The sequence below is a fragment of the Chaetodon trifascialis genome, chromosome 13 (assembly GCF_039877785.1).
Source record: "Chaetodon trifascialis isolate fChaTrf1 chromosome 13, fChaTrf1.hap1, whole genome shotgun sequence".
NCBI lineage: Eukaryota > Metazoa > Chordata > Actinopteri > Chaetodontiformes > Chaetodontidae > Chaetodon > Chaetodon trifascialis.
In genome coordinates, this window is record NC_092068.1 from 10,241,965 (window position 1) to 10,260,947 (window position 18,983).

The following is an 18,983-nucleotide window of genomic DNA, read 5'->3' on the forward strand; positions in this document are numbered from 1 at the left end:
ATGCACTGCTATGGAGACTTGGTCAACTATCTGAGCTGTGGGATGATCCTGACAGGACTAGGGCACCTGGTCCATCACAGGAAGACACAGCCCACCTATGGGCGCCACATGGGACTCTCTCCTCCACCTCGTACGATCCCGGCCAGATTAGCCTGGTTCCTCCAGGAGATGCCAGCCCTCCTGATCCCCCTGCTTTTACTGTTCACCTCGCACAAACCCTCCAGCATGGGGAAGTACCTGCTGCTTGGGACCTTTTGCATGCACTACATTCAAAGGTAAAAGGAGAGACAGAAGTCTGGTTTTAGCCAGTAAATGTGTACATGAAGGGGAGTGTGAAAATGTACTTTAAGATGTACATCAGTGTCTTAAATACAGCCCCCCATTCATTCAATATACAAGCAATTATATTTAACTTTGTTAATTACACTGGTTTGACGAGGTTTATAGTTCTTATATTTACAAAGATTTTGTTTCATATTGTCACACACTTTGTTTTATAACTTGCTTTTCTTACATTGGCTTATTTTTTTTATTTTACTCATATTTACTCGGGCTGTTTTTGTACATTATGAGCATCAAAGCTATACTTACAGTTTATGGGTACTCTGAATTAATGAATTCATGAAGCATCTAGTTGCATTCATTAGATTTCCTCTCCATACTGGCTCATGATGGCACTGATCACCTGTGAAGAATGAAACAAACTGAATAGATTTAGTTAAAACTCATTTTCTGAATATAGTTCTAAGGATTGCAGGCCATCATTTTGTACTTCCTGACAGAAAACAACCAAAATGGGGTATTATCATCTCTTTTGTGATTGTACCAATAGCTTCTAAAGACAAATTACACATTTTCAGATGGAGACGGGAGATTTCCTCCTGTTGTGATGTGAGGGCTAAATCACTGTGCAGAATGCTTTGGTAACCTCCCATGACTGATGGGGCTTAATGGCACCACTTTTCCCTTCACTTAAATGCTAAATCATTTGTACAAAATCCCTCTGCTTGGTCGAAAAACATATTAGTTGTGTGTACCAGCAGGGATAAAATGCATTATTATCCTCCTCCACTTTCCACCTGCTGTATCTTCTATTCCTCAATCACAGGACATTTGTCTATTCGCTGCTGACCAGAGGAAAGCCTTTCCCACTGAGCGCAATGGTGGCAGGAGGTTTCTTCTGCTCTCTGAACGGTTTCCTGCAGGGACACTATCTGCTGCACTGTGCCCACTTTGATGATGAGTGGTCAGCTGACTATCGCTATAAAACTGGTAGGAGAAATATTTATTCTTTGCTTTAAAAACTTTCGGTGTTTAAATCTGAAAGGGACTGCATCATTTTATATGTGTCATACATTGTAAAATGAACTATTTTTCTAGGTTTACTGCTGTTTTACGTTGGAATGGCCATTAATATACATAGCGACCATATTTTACGCAACTTAAGGAAACCAGGAGAAGTGGTTTACAAGATTCCTTCAGGTAAGAGGCAGAGATCGCACTTGAATGACCTCTCACCCAGTCTGTGCTGGTAATGACCTGTGCTCCTCTTAAACTCCTGCAGGAGGTCTGTTTGAATATGTGTCTGGAGCCAACTACTCAGGAGAGATAGTGGAGTGGTGCGGCTATGCTGTGGCCACTTGGTCACTTCCAGCACTCTCGTTTGCTGTGTTTAGTCTGTGTTTTATTGGACCAAGGGCCTATTACCATCACAGGTGCCAAAGACATTAATAAAAAGCAAATGATTTGCTAAAACAAGTCACAGATAGCCTGAGTTTTGACATTTCTGAGTGACAGATGTTACCCTCTGCTTCTCTGTTGCAGATTTTACCAGGAGAAATTCAAAGACTACCCCAGGTTACGAAAGGCTTTGATTCCATTCATCCTCTGAGAGAAAAAGCACCGATCATCTACGGAGGGCAGACGAGGACTGAATGAACAGCAAAAGACAAGCAAGGCAGCCTCCACTCCTACTGTTGTATTTCTAAGCAGATTTTTTTTCATTTTACTGCACAAGAGTCTGTTTTGATTTTGCTTGCTATTGTTGCAGTCCTGTACAAAAGCAGAATAACAGATTAACTTGTTCCATACAAACTGCCACAGAGGAAACTTGCAAAGAGACATTAACAGAAAACCTTGGTGCCCAACAGAAGAGATTTTGCAAGAAGAAATAAAAGTTTATTTTTATGCAAAACGACACACACAAACTGCAAATAACTAATAACTATCTCATTCTTGGAACGTCTGGCGGGGGCCCCTGTCTGCGAGGTCTTCAATTCCCACCTCTGGAAGAATTTCTCGTGCATCCCAGGGTAGGTTGGAGACATGGAATCCGAGTGGGCAATTCTCAAAGCCTCCATTGTGGAAGTGTCTAGTAGGAGTTGTGGTCAGAAGGTCATCTGTGTCTGTCGTGGCAGCAAACTAAGAACCTGCTGGAGGATATGAGCAGCGAGGAGGCCTTTCCACCTTGGGTCACTGAGGGTCTTCTTAATCAGTAGATGGGTACTGGGAGGCAAAGGAAACAGTCAGGTGCCGGATGAATTCACAGAAGCCATTGAGAAAGACTCAGGCTGCGGCAAGTCAGGGAGGAGAACTACCGAGCAATACATCGTAATGCTTCACACACTCACTCAGCCCACACCATCAGGCACCGTGTGTGAGTGTGTAGGCGAGTTAAGTGTCTTGCCCGAGGATATTTGGACTGGGCAATCCAACCACTGACCTTCTGACTAGAGGACGACCTGCTCTATCTCCGGAGCCACAGCTACAGCCACGGTCTGTCTGGTCATAAAACTTTGCCAAATAAATTCCCTTGGAGCTGAATTCTGAATTTGTATTGTCTTGCAAACATCATGTTAAACTGGCTGGAAAGTTCACAAAAGGGTAGCAGGTAAATAAAAGCAATCAGCATAGTAATCAGTATTTGATTGTAAAATTACCATTTTATTACCCACACATAGGACAATTAGTTAGTATTTTAACAAAGAGGTAAACTACAAGACAAAAACAAGACAGAGGACGACAGGACATTTTCACTAACCCACACCAGGGTTCAATCAGATTTTCACTCAAGGCAATGCTAACATCTAGTGTCTCAACTGAATATTACTTGTTAAAAAAAAACAAACACAAAAAAACAGCATTCATTCTTTATTCAGAGCATCACACTGGATAAAATGTCCATTCTGCTAGTTCATATCCTGAATTACATATCGCACATCAAGTGCAAGATTAGCAGTTTCCACAGCAACTTGCAATGCATTGAATTTAGCCGTGAAGGAGTCAAGCACATGTGGCTGCACTGTAGTGTCCCTCGGCAGTGGTGTGGGTGCGAACTGTGAATATTCAGTGTTTAGATAACTCCACTTCTGATTTGGGCTACTTTGAACCAGTCCACAGCCACAGAAGTCCAAGTTATCCTCTATGTGTCCTTTCGTGACATCTGCAGGGAGAGTCCAGCGGTGAGCATGAGTCAGGTCGATTAAAGAATTCCCTCCATCGTGCTCCAGACCTGCAGCCACAGACTCCAGAGAGCGGCAGAATCCCTCCACCCCGAGACTGTACTCTGTCCGTGAGCACCTTAGTGCTGATACTGTCTCTGCGACTTCATTCATGCTCTAAAAACATGGCGGAATGAAGACATGTCTTAATGAGGCTGCTGTGAAGCTGTGTGCAATCAATAATAGTGGACTGGTTTAATACTGAACATTGGATCTCACCTTTTGTCTGATGTAAGCAGCCAAGTGGGTCTCAGTACACCCACCTCCAACTAAGGCAGATGGTTCCCTCAAGGTGAGCCTCAACACATGTTCTGTCTTCTGGCACACCACCTTTAACCGACGCACAGAACACATCAGTTCATCTGAACAGAGTGAACTTAAAGCCCAGAAGCCAACAGTGCGCCCCCTCCATGTCTCCCTTTATCTTACCTTCACCTCACTTAACATTGTCTCGTTCCTGTGACAGAGGATCATCGTACAGACCGCTGACTCCCCAGGAGGATGTAAATGCAGCATTCTCTTGGATCCAAACTGCCTAATAGTGAGATCCCTCACCATCCCATAGGCTTTGGCTGGGATTATGGTATGCCATGTGGCCACAGGCTGAGCACCTATTTGTTAAAGTGGGCAGATATGAAAGAGGATCTCACACTATGAGCGCTTTTATTTTTACATTTACACACATTCCAGTATTCTGACCCCCAGTATTCCCATTTGCCCTCTAAATTTTTAAGTAGCTTCAAAGTTGGATAAAACATTTTCATATATATAGAAACTTTGGGATTTCAAAACCAATTTAAAAGTCCTGTGGTTTCTAAAGGCTTGTCCATATGATATTAACTTGGCTTTAAAACATTTACCTGTCAGCTGAGTGAGTGGCTCCATAAGAGTGATTCCCAGTCTCTCTATCACTACGATGCCATGACTCCTCAGGTATTGCTGTAGGACTGGGTGCACGACCTTTTGGCACATAAAGAGCTTCACCTCATCTTTAACCACCTGTTTGCCAAGCTCCAGGAGCTGATGCAGGATCTGCGATTCTGTGTCTACACCCGGGTGCACCTCAATTATTCCGTCTCCAAGTTCAGAAAGATCTCCTGCAAGAGATGCACTGAACAACACCATGCGCAGTGGATTTGACTGCAGGTTCTGGAGCTTATTGAAGAAAAAGACATCAGGCATGTCCACCAGTAAACCTGGAAACACTGCAGAGTTTACCACAGGGTGGCCTTCAGCAGAGACAGTCACTATTTTACCAAGTCTGACTATACCGGGGCTGTTACACGGAACAGTCAGCAAAAAAGCTTGTACAACCAACTTGCTGATGTGAAGTGCCTCCCCCTCAGTTAGCACACATGCTGGTTTACTGGAGATAATGCTGCGAGCTAATTTGATCAAGTTGTCGCTGCTGCAGAAGTCGAGCTTCACTTTACAGCCACAGTCCTCTTGTTGTAGGTAACTGGTGCACAGACTCAGCAAATGCTTGTTCACTCCGATGGCCACATTATATCTGAGGCCAGACTGCTTTGCTTGCTCAATGAGAGACAGACAAAGAATGGCAGCAAACAAACCACAATCACTGAAACGAGAAACGTGGTTGAGAATGGAAGTTGTTATCAGGTTGATGAAAGGCTGCGAGGAGGAAATGGCTGGAAGGAGAACTGAGGAGGCTGAGGTGGTTACAACGTGCCCTCCAATGTTGTTATGAATTTGTTTTAGTCTACCTGTCGGACCGAAGCACGATCTCAAAAGCTGGCAAAGCAAATGAAGCTTGTTACAAATATCAGTGTTGTCCAGTGGTAGATCCGTACAAAGAGATGGCGACTTCTTGACGAGTCGAGACATCACTTAAGCACTGATATCTGAAAACACTGGCACAGCAGGTTCACCGTAGGACCATTGTCGACAGCCTAATGTGACAGAAGTCGCTTGGTAATACGTCACACTGTGAGTTACGTTTTGAATGGCGACAGTAAGACATGTTATAAGCGACTATGCTATCCTTTAGACTTCCTGTTAAGCGAAATTTGATAGAAAACGGCAACTTGCTGCTTCCTTGTTAAGCACCTTTGCTCGCCACGACTCACATAGTGAGACTTATAGCATTGCCTGACCAAAAAAATAAACAAATTCTGTATAGAATATTCGTGATTGTATACTAAAACAAATAAAACAATATTGATTTGATATTGGAGTGGTTATTTTGTGATTAAAATATCATTTCGGTAAAATTCAACAACATTTAATGTCGAGATTAATACAGGCTTTGCCAATACACAATTCGTTTCCATGGTAGCGGTCACAGCGTTGGATCCTGGTGGGGTCCTATCAGTGGGCAGTCGCATTCTCTCGCAAGTCTGTAGAAATTTCCCTGCCACGACCGATAATCAACCTAAAACTCCATAACTCCAATACTCCGTTTTAGAACAGACAGGGGCAGTCACTTTCTTATCGTGCTCAGTATTTCCGCGTAATTTTTTCGCCGAGAGTCGCCCGCTGCAAGCGCCGACCCACACTGGCTTTGCTGTGATTGGACGACACACGATATGACGTATCAGTGCTGTCACATCCTTTGACAAGCATTCAAAATTGTTGGCGGTATGAAATCTGTTGATTTAAATGTAGTCTGTTCACACGAAGTTATATCAACCAAACGTGTTTTTACCCTTCTGTTACGTGTTATTTACAAATGAAGACTTACCCTTAGGACCATAATGTTGTTTCTTAGCAGCAATCGATCGTTTTGTGAACCCAGATGTTCAGGATGACGTTAGCTGAATCGATAACCTGACGTTACTGAACCAACCCTCACTTTACTACAACTCGTTAATGCTAAATTCCACTTATTTTATGTTTTTTTAAGACTTGATCCTTTTGAAGAGGCCACGTTGATTTATTCTAGGTTTGTCCTGCACTACTTGAACACAGCGAATGAATGCCAGAGCATTCAATGTCAGCGTTGACTAACAAGTGTTAGCTAGCTAACTGTTGTTTCACCATCAGAAATATTTGGGGCAGGCGTTAGGTCTAACATTACCGTGTACACACTGTATTACGTGTCGTCTACGATGTATGATCACTGGATAATGTTGATGTCCTGTGTAATCCATGCCAATACTTTTGTTTCAGGTAAAAGTAGCTGACTGCTGTGTTCACTGCAATGGCTCCTCCGAAATTTGTCATTAAGGTACGTGATATAAAACACCAAATATAAAGCCCCTTGCAGTGCAGTGTTGTGTCAAAGAAATATATTGTGCATTATCGTGTATAAATTTCATTGTGTGCAAGATTTATGTATAATAGCTATCAAAAGGCTTTGCATTTGTGCATAAGTGCATAGAGGAAACTGCAGATAAAAGCTCAACACAAGAAAAACAAGTATTGTGTTGAGTTCATTCAGTGTCTAATATGTATGTATAATAAGTCTAGATTTTTTTTAAATTATATTTGCTCAGAACCTTCCTCAACAAACATTGTAAAAACTGGTAATAACTAAAACAAATAAAATAACATAACATATTTATTGCAAATTTTGTGTGTCTAGTCTGGCATGAGTGCATTTAACAAAGCAAGATGGTCTAATCACAAAAAATGGTGACCGGAAGCAAAAGGTTATCATCCAAACACATGTTAATCATATTCTTTAGTGTCTTGTGAACATGTGCATATGTCATGTGTTGGAAAATCTTTTGTTTCTAACTCAAGGAGATTTTGGGTGCCTTTCACTGACCACAAAGCCTCATAATTACTTTAAACAAAATGTTTCCCCACACAAAATGCACACTAGATAGATACTAAAGAATAAGATGAATCTGCATTTGATTAAGCTTTTTTGGCTTTTGTCAGCATTCATGATAAACAGCTATGCTTGTGTTATTGCCAAACAGTAGAACTGCTACAGACACTACTTCCAGCAAGTGGCTTGAGTCATTATGGTTTCTGCTAAACCACTGAAAAGCTGTTCTGCAGAAGGGGAAAATATGCAATAAAAGAATATACAGTATGCTTGCTTCTCTAACATGTCCAGCATTAATATTCTGTAGTAGTAATATCCTTTACAAAATCATGTGTTCACAGAGCAGTGTCCATCCTCGCTTGTGAACGACTGAGCCTTTCCAGGATGCCCCTTTCATACCCAATCATGATACTATCACCTTGTTACCAGTGAACCTGGTTACCTGTGGAATGTTCCAAACAGGTGTTTTTGGAGCATTCCACTACTTTCCCAGTCTCTAGTTGCTCCTGTTCCAACTTGTTTGAAAAGTGTTGCTGATATCAAAATCAGAATAAGCAGATATGTACAGAAATCAATGAAATTTCTGAGGTAAAACATTCAATATATTATATATTTTGTTATATGTCAATTATTTTACTGCTGTTTTGCAGCATGTCAACTTTTTTGGAGTCAGGGTTCTACAGTAGGTGTTCATTGTTTTGTGCTTCCCCGTAACAAATTCTATGGCCACTAGGGGGAAGTATAGACACACATTTCAACTGTCTTGCCTCAACATTCTGATGTTGTTATTCATCCCTTAGAAAACATTATTCACAGTGTCTGGTCACCTTTTGCAAATCTCGACTGCCTCCCCGAGAGCCTTTTGTTAATCGGCGCAGCCATACAGAACAGAGGAAACTCATTCTATTAAAAAGCCAAGCTGTTCATCCTCAGTCTGATGCTCTGTCAGGAATAATGCACATCAGATGTTTTTGTTAAGTGCAGGAAAAGCCACTGGTTTCTCGTTTGTTGATGTTTCATTTATTGAGAGTTTTGGACGAGGGCTGCAGACATTTGCACTGATCTCTCACATCCTCCATAATGCCATGTGTGCCTAGTTGACCAGATATTGCATTCATTCCCTTTATTTGTTTCATATGCACGTCTGCATACAGGCTACCCCACCACCCCCCTCAGTTGGTTGTGGGAGAGTAAAACCCTGGAGGTTCACGGAAGGTTCCTTCCCACTGGGCACATAATGATACTGTTGTGTTACTCTGCCTGAGAAAATGCACACAGCCTCTACCATGCTTAACCAGCTAACCACAAACAAGCATGTTAGAAGGGATCAGTCCAAACAATAGCTTTCAAGGCACTACCCTGGGCTCCTCTTTTGCAAAACAAACACCACCACCACCATGTTTTTTAATGAATGAATTCACTTCTCAGAATATTTAAGAAGAAAAATCCATGCAGGGGCATTGTCTTCATAAAGGCATGTTGTAAACTCTGTCTCCCAGCTTGTGCAGAGTGTGTTTGAAGCAATTATGTTCCTGGATTCACTGTGCCATGTTTAGTAAGCTGTTCAGCAGTGTGTTTTATGATTCTTTCTTCAATGGAGTTTTAAAAGCAGTCGGTCTGTGGGACTGCAGGAGGTGCTGGTATGCTCCTTCTTAAATAGGCTTAGACTATATAGTGACCTGCCACTTCTCAGACCTCCCGAAAAAGGCCTGCAGGCTGAAACACTGATCCACTGAAGTGCTTGCTGTCTGCCAGGACATTACCGCTGCAGAGCCCTGCAATCTGCCTTCTATTAGCAATATGCACTGCTGACTTTCTAACCATCTAATGTAGTGGGTTGAGGCAGAGTTTTTTAAGAATAAAACACTGAGTTATCACAGAGCAGTTTAATGTCAGAGGCTTACGTGCTGTTTAATGTTGTTGTCACTCTGTAGATGAGCTCATATCAGACCACACATCATGCCTTTGTACAAAATCATTGCAGCCTGATCAGAAACATTTTAACATTTTGACACTTTCTAACCTGGAGTATCTTTCACAAGAGAAGGTGCCCGGGGTAAAAAAAAAAAAAAAAAAAAAAAGGAAAAGGAAAAAAAAGCCCCCTTTCATCTCAGTACTGCCCCACATTGCTGTGCAGAATTCACATTTCCTGATGAGGCTTAACACTCCTCAGCCTGCCATTTCTCTCTATCTACCAATTTCTCAAGGATGTGTCTGCCTGAGTTTTGTTTGCTGAGTGTTACCTGGAGATATTCCTGTCTGTTCTTGCTGCTGGAATTCCACTCTTGGGTTGTGTCTCTTTTTATCATCAAATAAAGAGGACTCAGGTGTGCTAACATTCACCTGAATGAAGGGAGCTTTGCACACAAAACACTTCCGCACACTATCAGTAAATAACATTTGCCTCAATAATAATAATCATGTGTCAAGCTTCACCGCTCAGTATCTGGTAGTTTTTTAAAATTGGATTTTTTTTTTTAAAGGGGAAACCCAGGTGACTCACAGCATAGAGAGAACTGGGAATGAGGCAAATAAAGCCTGAGAGCAAGGTTGTCACACCCACAGATCTAAAGAGCTCCCCTGGGTTCTTTGCAGACTTGCAGAGAGAGAGAGTCAGAAAAAGAGAGAGACAAAGGGAGAGTGGGAGAGATGCAAGTTTTATTGAGTGAGACCGCATCTGCTGCCCCTTCTCTCCCAATGTAAACATCTGCGGCTGGTTAGTGTTAGCCTCTGAGCTAAGTGCAGTCCGAGAAGGTCTGGTTCTTATATGGCGCGATAGCAATGGCAAAGGGCAGCGAGGTGGGGAGGCGGGTGAAGCTGCTCAAGGAGTTTGGGCCCCGTGCCCAACTTGGAGCAGCGCAGGCGGGAGGATGGAGAGCCGGGTCTGGGAGAAAGATAAGGGAAGGTAGAGAGTGTTTTGGGAACTGAGAGTGATATAGACCAGAGCCCTGAAGACTAGAAAGGGAAAGGAGCCCCGTCGGTGGGTTTGAGTCAGGATTTGTTTATTTGCAGACAGAAAATGTGAAAGAATTTTCTCATGTTGTGCTGTGGACTACGTGGGCAGCATCGCTCTCAAAGGTTTCTCATGTTTTTTTTTTTGTTTTGTTTTTTTTGTCTTTGTTGGTTAACCCTTTTTTTCTTGCAGGTCATGGATATCAGATTGGCAGTGGGGAGAATTAGGATAGAGAAGTTGAGCTTAGCCTGCAGGAAGACTCAGGCCTATTCATTCACTGTGTGACAGCACACAAAAGATGGCACAATAAAGGATTTGGTATTAAGTAGCGCTCCTTGCCGCCTCTCTTTCAGCATTCAGCCTCTGTTCATAACTCTAAAAAGCCTGTGCAAGACAGAGAACAAAGCAGTGCTGGCCCACTTTAGTATGTATGAAAAGAGTAACTTCCTCTAGAACTTGGCCCTTTATCAAGCCTTCCTTTCCAAAAACAGTGACAGTTGTTCAGAGTATTGCTTTAAATGTGTCAAAGCAAAGTACACAAAATAGAATAGCTTATGAATTTCATAAATGAATATCTCAAGCTAATTAAAACCTTAGGTTCCTGCTTAGGATACTGTAGAGATGGTGTCATAGAGGAAGTGTGAATGTGGTAGTATTTTCTGAGAGGGCTGTTTTGAAGCTTTTTTTCTTGTTTTTGGTTTTGGGCATGTTGGATTTTTAGGTACTTTCAGATTGCGTTGCTCATGAAAGACAAGCTTCTTGTGGTCTGTATTACTACATCCCCAAAGTATTAGGCTGCTTGCAGAGATCTCACCAAAGAGGGGCCATAGCTGGGCTTTAAGGGGGTATACATGGAGGTCACAGTTCATGACAGAGTTCAGCTTAGAGATCCACAGGTCACTCTTTGTGCTGGGAGTTGACAAATTTAGACCACATGATGTGATTGTAGTCAGAGCCTTTGTGTAAAATTAGATTCTGCTGCGTCTTTGTCTTATCTGCCACACTCAACACAAACCTCCTTTGTCAAAGCTCTGATAGCTGCACCTAAACAGCGCAGCCTTGACTCAGTGATTGACACCTGAGCAGGAAATTTGCGCCTCCACCAAACCGCTAGATTTTGCTGAGCAAATTAATTGTTTTCTTATTAGCGTGATTGCATTAGTTTGCATTCCTGACAAAATTCCCCTTTTCTGAGAAGCCCAGGGAATCACATGCTGTTTTTGTGTAAGGGGCAGACCAATGTTTATCATTAATGTCCAGTTCCCAGTTGAGTCTTGTCTGCTGCTCTAATGTGATAAAAGGAAGTTAGTCTAAGGCTTGCTAGATGTCTGGCATTCAGCCCAAAACACAGACTCAATCAGAAGCTCAGAAAACCACTTTAGGGGATTCACCCGGCTGAGTCTCTCTGTAAGGACCGAGCAACTCCCTATACTGCTCTCTTTGTTCCAGGATATTGATCAAATTAACCTTGTGTTGCTCTTTAGAGCATTAGCTTGTGTAATTTTGAGCTATGTACCCGAGATGATTTATCTTGTGGTCCCTGTCAGGATTTACACGCATACAGGGGACATAATATTGGAAACATCCCTCATTATGAAGCAGTCCACTGGCACACCAGCACTAACTTTGACTGCAAAAAAGACTATGGAGGTGAATTAACATTCCTCTGACACATTGTCAAGGGCAGTAGAGCATTATACACATGATTTATTGCAGGTCCTGTATAACCGATAAGCTGACACTGGCGGAGTTCCTATATGCCATACAGTCTGTAAAGCCATTCTTAGGTCTCAAAAGTCAGAAACTAAAGTCAGGATACCAAAACCCATCCACCATGTGTCAAGTCCAACCCCAAGAAACCACTATGGGACTCATCACCGATCCCTGTGTTTTGATTGACAAGGTCTGACCCTCTGTTGCGAGGCTTTCCCACACACTGGTAATTGTTGGAGGCAGTCAGCTGAGGCCACCAGTCATCCGTGGAGCCGCGAGACAAAGGGCAGAGGATGGAGAGAATACTGATCTGTAGGGATGAGTTGATACTGACAGGCAACGTACACACGTTTTTTTACATGAGGGGCTTGCATATAAGGGGGGGCTCCGTTCTGGTCCATGGCATTCTTCTCTTTGTGGAAGCATGTTTTGTGTAACAACTTTTGTTCATATTTTTGCAACGTTACTGCCAAGAATTTTCTATTTGTAGTTATCACATCTTGACTGTTTGGATAAAAGAGCTAGGTTTGATTTATGATTTTTTAAGATCACAGATTAATGCATTGCCTTTATAAGAGGTGTAGAAGAACATTAATTCCCCATTAATCCTGATGCAGAGACATGCTTAAGTACAAGTTAGCACACATTCGGATTTTGGGACTTGACGTGTTCTGCCACAGCAAGCTATGACTGAAATTGACTGCTCAGTCATATGGGGGCGCCCTCTCCTCCAGTTGATTAGCAAGTGGAAGCAAGGAAGCAGCTTCACTTCAATTATTACTTGCAGAAAGACAATGAGAAAGGAAAAAAAAAATTTTTTGCAGCTTGATTTGCTCAAGGTTAGTATTTAACCTTTGAGTGTCACTTGAAACGTTCCTGGCCCAACTTCAGGTCATTGTCTATCAATGACTATGAATTTCTCCATCTCCTTCTTTGAGGAAGGAGCTAACCAAACTCACTTTCAACAAGAGGAGGAGACAACTGGAGAGAGTTTGGAGTTGGGAAGTGTTGGCTTGTGTTTAGAATTAGGACCTAAGTAGTGGGGACCTTCCCCTACACACCCTGTTATTCAGTTCTCTCACACCATCCTGAGAGAGAGGCCAGAGGAGTGTCCCTCAAGTCCGGGTTGTAGAGTTTAGTCATTCTGTCTGTGATACCTCCATCCAGGGGATCACAAGGCTTTGAGGGTGCATAAGTATTCCCACGAATAATCACTCCTGTTTGTACACAGTCTTTTCCGGTTCTGCACTGCGAGCGTGAAATCAGGGCCTGGTTCAGTCTTTTTGTGTTTTGCTAGCCCATTCAACTCAATGCTCTCTGCTGCATTATCACTCTGGGTTTTAGGGCAGTACTTGTTGCTCCGCTCCGTGTCATATTGTGGGTGGTCTCAGTCTATCCATTACTTCCTTGTCCAGGGAGAGGCGAAGTTCACACGAGACCCACATCCATTCGCTCTCTGCGGCGGGCAGCTTTTGCACTCATGTGTAAACCATAATCAAGCTGGCCTGAAAAAGATGTAACAGAAACTTAACCAGCCGCGGCATTCCTGGCCTCCCTGTCCCTTGTAGCTTATTGTCATTGACACAATGACGTAGTGCCTTAGGAATCCACCCTGCAGCCCCCTACTCAGCTTCCTACAGCACTCAAAAAGTTACAGTGCAGAAGTGCAGAGACATGTAGTGCTTTAGGGTAGATCTGTGGAGTTTTATCACCACTCTGATACAAAGTAGGATAATCCCCATTGATGTGGTGCATCCTCAGACTCTCTGCAGTCGGTTGTGACCTGAGGCAGTGACTGCATTGCAAAGCTGATAGAACATGAAAATTGTTTTTACGCTGACATAGGGGAAATTTGAGGTAGGCAGACAGGAACATACTCCTATGCAAAGAGATTAGTAAAGAGATGGCTAGACAGAGAAACAGGAGGGAGGGGACTGCCATCAGAGGCCTGGGGTGATGTTTGAGGACACAGGGGGTCGTTGTGGTTTGTCTCGCTGTCAATCACCCACACTCTGATTTCCTTTGTTGTCTGTGAGCCCAGTGCCCCTCAGCAACCTGTGGCTGTCCTTCCTCTTTGTGTTACAGTGTGGGAACTTTGCTGTGCTGGTGGATCTCCATGTTCAGCCCCTGGGCGGCCAAGAGGACGGCAGCTGGTTTACTACGGACCACATCGAGGTACAGACACAGGGAGAAGGGCGTGGGTGTGAATAAGTGTGGAGTGAATATATGGCTTCTCTTCTGCTGGGGGCCTTTTCAAAAGGCAGCAGCAGCGTGGAATCTGAAATGACTTTGAGCCTTCTATCTATTCTTCTTTGGGGTTTTCATTGTTGCAGAAATTGTTCTCATCTCTCCACCTAGCCACTTGTGGAGTTGCCTTACTGGCCTTTCACATGAGACTGCTACTGGCCCGTCTTTTGCCTCAGCTCACCATCAAACCCTGTGTCCTCTCAGCCATTCAACAACATTTTGCTATATTAAAATATCCGCACACTGTTTGCAGGAGGTGGCAGCCCTGGTTCGAGATGCTGTGGACCAGAGGGTTAAGCAATACACAGAGTCCCTCCACAATAGAAGACAGCCCAAACAGAAGAAGGAGCTGGCACCTGCTTCACCCTTTTCTGTGAAAGGTAACTTGGCATCTTGAGACCCTCATTATGATCCACAATTGTGCATTACATTTCTTCTTCATGTGTTTCCTTAGAACATTAGTTGAAATAGTTATTGGGAAATCAGTACACATTATATTTATTTTGTTTTGATTTCACTGTTGTTCATTCCTTTGGAATATAGTCATCTTTGTCTTCTCCTTTCTTTGTCTTAGGTGTGTCTGTCATCAGCTCTTGAATAAGTAAAATGGTTTACTTTGGCTATGAACTCAAAACCATTATTTATCCACTTGGAGCTCAGTGCAGAGATATGGCAGTGTGCATGGACGTGGGCCACTGAGCTCTGAATGGGAATTGAGTTACAAAACAGACTCAAAAGTATGTCATGGCTACCTTTTTAAGGAGAGTGTGGGAGGAAAGGCAAGAACTAGTTGGGACACGGTGGCTCTCTACACCCAGGGTGTGACCTGAAGGCAAGAACTGATAGGAGTTTTTATATTGTGTTGCAGTGTTTAACTTGGCACAAAGTGAATGTCTATTAAAATGGCTAATGTTTGTTACCCTTCTGTGGTGTGTGATGTTGGCACACCTGTCTATCTGTACTTGTAGTTAACTGGATGACACCAAAAACAGTTGCCTTGACACATATACACATGCAACCATATACACAGAGAGCAAAGTCAATAAATTACAATCCACTGTGAATGAGCCAATTCTATTCATTCCTATTCATCCAATGCAAGTACATTCCTCCAGCCACCCACATACATGCCTTTGAAGCACTGTAAGCCTAGCTTCAGAGGAACCCCCAGCTGCGTGTTGTAAGGCACAGGTTTGTCACAGGTAGCAGTTAAGGGCAGTTAAACTGGGCTCACTCAGCAGGGCAGGCCTGACTGTGAGAGTGGGATTACAGGGCAGTCAGCCCCATAAAGTTTCTCCTGTGGCTGCAGCTCTGCCTCTCACGCTACTCACCTCCACTTTAGTCTTCCCGTCCACTAAAACTGCGAGTTTACGTCTACATTGTCATGTTACTAGAATTTTAAACTTCGCTACATTACTACTAGAAAAAAAGAAACAATACTCAACGCCCCTTTTAGTACCATGGCAAAAAGGAAAAACAGTCCCAGGTACACAAAGTGATGGTATAGGCTTACATAGTTAACGCAGAACAGTGGTTGAATAGCAGTGACAGGCTGCTCACTGGCAGCTCTGTGCAGCGCAGCCTGCTTGTGCTCCTGCCTCCAGTCATGTGGTGGCTTCGTTGTTGGAGAAAATGCCCTTACAGCCCCAGAATGAGGACCAGCTGATTTTCTCCTTCACTGTTTCAACTGTGCAGCCGTGGGTTGAAAAACTGATTGTAGATGAATTTTTTCATAATAGCGTCTTTGTTATTATGTATTTGTTTTCATACACATATTCGACTTTTGTCATTTTCTTGACGAACATACAGTCTTCATAAGCAGGCATGTGTGTTGCATGCATGTGTGCACGCACGCACACAGGTGGTCACATACACCACAGAGCCAGTGAAAATCAGAAGGAGCGACAGTGTGTTGGAGAGATATATCCTCCCCCTGGGCTAGGTGTGAACAGGCTGACAGTGTAAAGTTACTGAAAAGCCTTTCTCATATTGCCCATGACAGACTGAGGAGAGACAGACATCTCTGATGATGGAGATCACAGACTGAGGCTCCACACACACACTCACACACTTGTGCTCACAAATTCGCTCCACTGTGTGAACAAGGGGACTATCAGTATTTCAGCAGTGAAATATGCATGTAAAAATGATTAAGCTCCTTGCAGCTTTGCCAAAAAGAATGTAACCAGTGGAACATGACTCCATACCATATCAGAGAATTTTCCCCTCGCAGAACATGAAAAGGTATAGCGCCTAAAACAGGCCTGCACAGTTCATGTGCTCTCGTCCTATTAAAGGTCTTAAGTGAGTGTAATGACATTCTTGGTCTTTTCATTGTCCCATGTGGGGGAGGCGGCAGTGCAGTAAAGGTGGAGACTGTGACTGTGAGAAGCAAGCAGGCAGGCAGGAGCCATAAAAAGGGGAGGACAGACTATAAGGCTTAGGGAGGGAAGCACAGCAAACCTCAGGGTGGGTATTAAGTATAGGGGTCGTCTATTCTGCAAGCAGGTCAAACGCTAACCTGCTAATCCTCACAGGACTTTCAGACTGTCCGTAGCAGGGAGTGGAAGCTGGTTTTCTGCATCTGTCCATTTCAGCAGAAGACCTGCATCTGTGTGTGTCTGTGTGCAGCGTTATGTTACTTGAGAGCAGAATTAAGCTGGATATCCTGGAGTGAGACATGTGTATGTGCTGGAACACGTGCATGCTGTGTTGCATATAGAGAAAGGTGTCAGGCGGGGTAGTACTGACGTCTGGGCCAAGAATAGGCGGATGGAGTGTGGTGCTATGTGTGGGATGGTATGGGAGGGGGGAATTTGTGGGTCTCGTATGAGGCGGTGTTTGAGCTGGTGCCAGTGTGAAATCACAGGGGCTTCCGCCAACAGACAGCAGTAAGAACTGCGTAACAGCCTCAGCTGTTGGCACTTCAAATGAGCCATCAACAGCTTTTAACATTCCAAGGTCCTTCAGTGCAAGTGTTTGTATCTGAGTTATCTCTATGGGTTATTGTATTTATGTATGTAGCTGTGTTGGGTGTGTACGTGTGTGTGTATAGCACCCAGTGAACATGTCAGAGAGAGGCTTATCTCATCTCTTCTGCCAACATAAATCCTAACCATTTCTTTCAATCTCAGCTGCAGGGGCCAATTTCCAACTGTCAACCCCCCAACCCCCCCCCCCCCCGTGTTTTTTTTTTTTTTTACCCAGGCTACTTGAGATTTCATGATTAGCTCATAGTGATGTGATTTATTTATGTTTTTAGAGAGATGAACAGAGGGAACTTTTCCCACCAAACATCTTGGCTCTGGACAAGCAGAATGGACATGTTCAACTTTGGAAGCCCAGGGAAGGGGAGCTTGGGAGAGGCCTCTTGCATTCTCCCTGGTAGACCGTGTTGAACACACCCACATTTCTCAGAGTAATTACAGATTGAAAATGAGTGGATAATGGGTTCTCTGTGCTTTGAGGAATACATTTTTGTCATTTGATATGATATTTGAGTAAGGGAGCTGGTGGTTATCCTCTGTGACAGCGCGAGTGTCCCATTTGTCTTCATGAAGATGCCACTGCTTTGCAGAAAACCTGTCATTTCAGACACGGCCCTCTTTGACAACTCAACATACTGTACAGACTTCCCTAGAGATTGTTTGCCAGACATTACTAACACACTTCTACTTTTAGCATTTGATAAATCTTTGTTTACTTAAGCTGCTGATTGTGCGCTATCTTGATTTTCATTTTCTGTTGGTCTAGCATTGTTTTACCTCAAGGGGATACTGATGTTGTACTCCATAATGATGCGTATATCTGTTTATATTCTTTATTTATCATTTGGATCCCCATTAGCTGCCAGGAAGGTAGCTGCTACTCCTCCTAGGCTGCACACACACGCAACAAACATATGAAACAAGACATATAAGAAGAAGAAGAAATCCTTTATTAGACACAATTACAATTACATACACAACGTGCGGAGTTAGGGGGGGAAACTGCACATGCCATGCATTTGTGAAATTCTTTCTCCGCTTTTAACCCATCCTGGTCGTCCTTCCTCCGCGGCAGACCAGGAGCGGTGGGCTGCCAGCCGACCAGCGCCCGGGGACCTGTTCCTTTGTCGTCACCATTGGTCAGGCGGTGATCTTCTTGCATGTTTTTAATGTTTTTTTTTTTTTAAGGAGGATACACGGGGAGAACATGCAAACTCCACACAGAACACATAACACATGTAAAGAACACGTAGGAGTCAAGTAAAAGCTAAGCGTCACAACATATCAAATCATATTCCATTGTAGTTGTTCAGGCTGGTTAATTAACGTTCAGGAGGTTATTGTTAATGTGTTTTTCTAGTGGTTGTTTAAAACTCGCCTTACAGGCTCCTTCATCTGTAGTAGTGTAAACTGAGAAGGCCCGTTTTACACGGATTTAGTTAACATGCCATTTCAAACTGCCAAAGCACATTACCAGATGTCTTGCGCCTACTATTAGAATTAATACAGCCCCATTGATCTCTCCATGTGAGGCGGACAGAGTCCTCCTACCAGTTGGAGTAGTTTGAGGAGCCCTGGCAAAGTGGTACCTAGAGTTTGTCTTAGCCCATGGCAGAGCTGGTTCCTTCTTCCTCTCCCTGCACAGGTGCCAGGGCTTAGGGGGAGGGAACACCTGCCAGCCTGTTTCCCCATGGCCACGGCAGGCTGGAGAGGCATTTTCCCAGGCTCCCCAGATGAATGGTCACTAATAGCCGTGGGAGAGGGCTTTGCGAGTGCTGCACAGTGTACCACTGACTCCTCTTGGCAGTCCTATGAAGGGGGCTTAAGGCAGCCTGGCCACGGCCATT

General features: G+C 43.6%; 3 protein-coding genes across 3 annotated transcripts in view; 2 read left to right on the plus strand and 1 right to left on the minus strand.

Annotated features, from left to right (window-relative positions):
* srd5a2b (steroid-5-alpha-reductase, alpha polypeptide 2b) lies at positions 1-2,027 on the plus strand. The gene is made up of 5 exons (XM_070978072.1): positions 1-275; positions 1,109-1,272; positions 1,381-1,482; positions 1,565-1,715; positions 1,825-2,027. Exons 1-5 carry the CDS (start codon positions 1-3, stop codon positions 1,889-1,891), a joined length of 759 nt encoding a protein of 252 aa, XP_070834173.1. The 3' UTR covers positions 1,892-2,027.
* A 1,134-nt stretch (positions 2,028-3,161) lies between these two features.
* Positions 3,162-5,589, minus strand: mkks (MKKS centrosomal shuttling protein). Its single transcript, XM_070977652.1, has 4 exons — positions 4,361-5,589; positions 3,930-4,111; positions 3,720-3,830; positions 3,162-3,617 (listed from the first exon to the last, which is right to left on the minus strand). Exons 1-4 carry the CDS (start codon positions 5,343-5,345, stop codon positions 3,189-3,191), a joined length of 1,707 nt encoding a protein of 568 aa, XP_070833753.1. The 5' UTR covers positions 5,346-5,589; the 3' UTR covers positions 3,162-3,188.
* Positions 5,590-6,630: 1,041 nt separating this feature from the next.
* The window catches only part of slx4ip (SLX4 interacting protein), a 32,605-nt gene continuing 20,252 nt past the window's right edge, over positions 6,631-18,983 (plus strand). Inside the window, exons 1-3 of the mRNA XM_070978356.1 lie at positions 6,631-6,687; positions 13,988-14,077; positions 14,403-14,529. Of these exons, the coding sequence (XP_070834457.1) occupies positions 6,661-6,687; positions 13,988-14,077; positions 14,403-14,529 (244 nt within the window). The 5' untranslated portion in view covers positions 6,631-6,660. The remainder of the gene's footprint in view (positions 6,688-13,987; positions 14,078-14,402; positions 14,530-18,983) is intronic.

What these genes read in the sequence shown, in the direction of transcription:
- srd5a2b (XM_070978072.1), top strand. Translation starts at nt 1, where the DNA reads ATGCACTGCTATGGAGACTTGGTCAACTATCTGAGCTGTGGGATGATC. An exon ending in TGCATGCACTACATTCAAAG is followed by an intron (nt 276 to 1,108) that starts GTAAAAGGAGAG and finishes CCTCAATCACAG; the next exon opens with GACATTTGTCTATTCGCTGC. An exon ending in AGGGCCTATTACCATCACAG is followed by an intron (nt 1,716 to 1,824) that starts GTGCCAAAGACA and finishes TCTCTGTTGCAG; the next exon opens with ATTTTACCAGGAGAAATTCA.
- mkks (XM_070977652.1), bottom strand. Translation starts at nt 5,345, where the DNA reads ATGTCTCGACTCGTCAAGAAGTCGCCATCTCTTTGTACGGATCTACCA. An exon ending in CAATGTTAAGTGAGGTGAAG is followed by an intron (nt 3,831 to 3,929) that starts GTAAGATAAAGG and finishes CGTCGGTTAAAG; the next exon opens with GTGGTGTGCCAGAAGACAGA. An exon ending in CTGCTTACATCAGACAAAAG is followed by an intron (nt 3,618 to 3,719) that starts GTGAGATCCAAT and finishes CCATGTTTTTAG; the next exon opens with AGCATGAATGAAGTCGCAGA.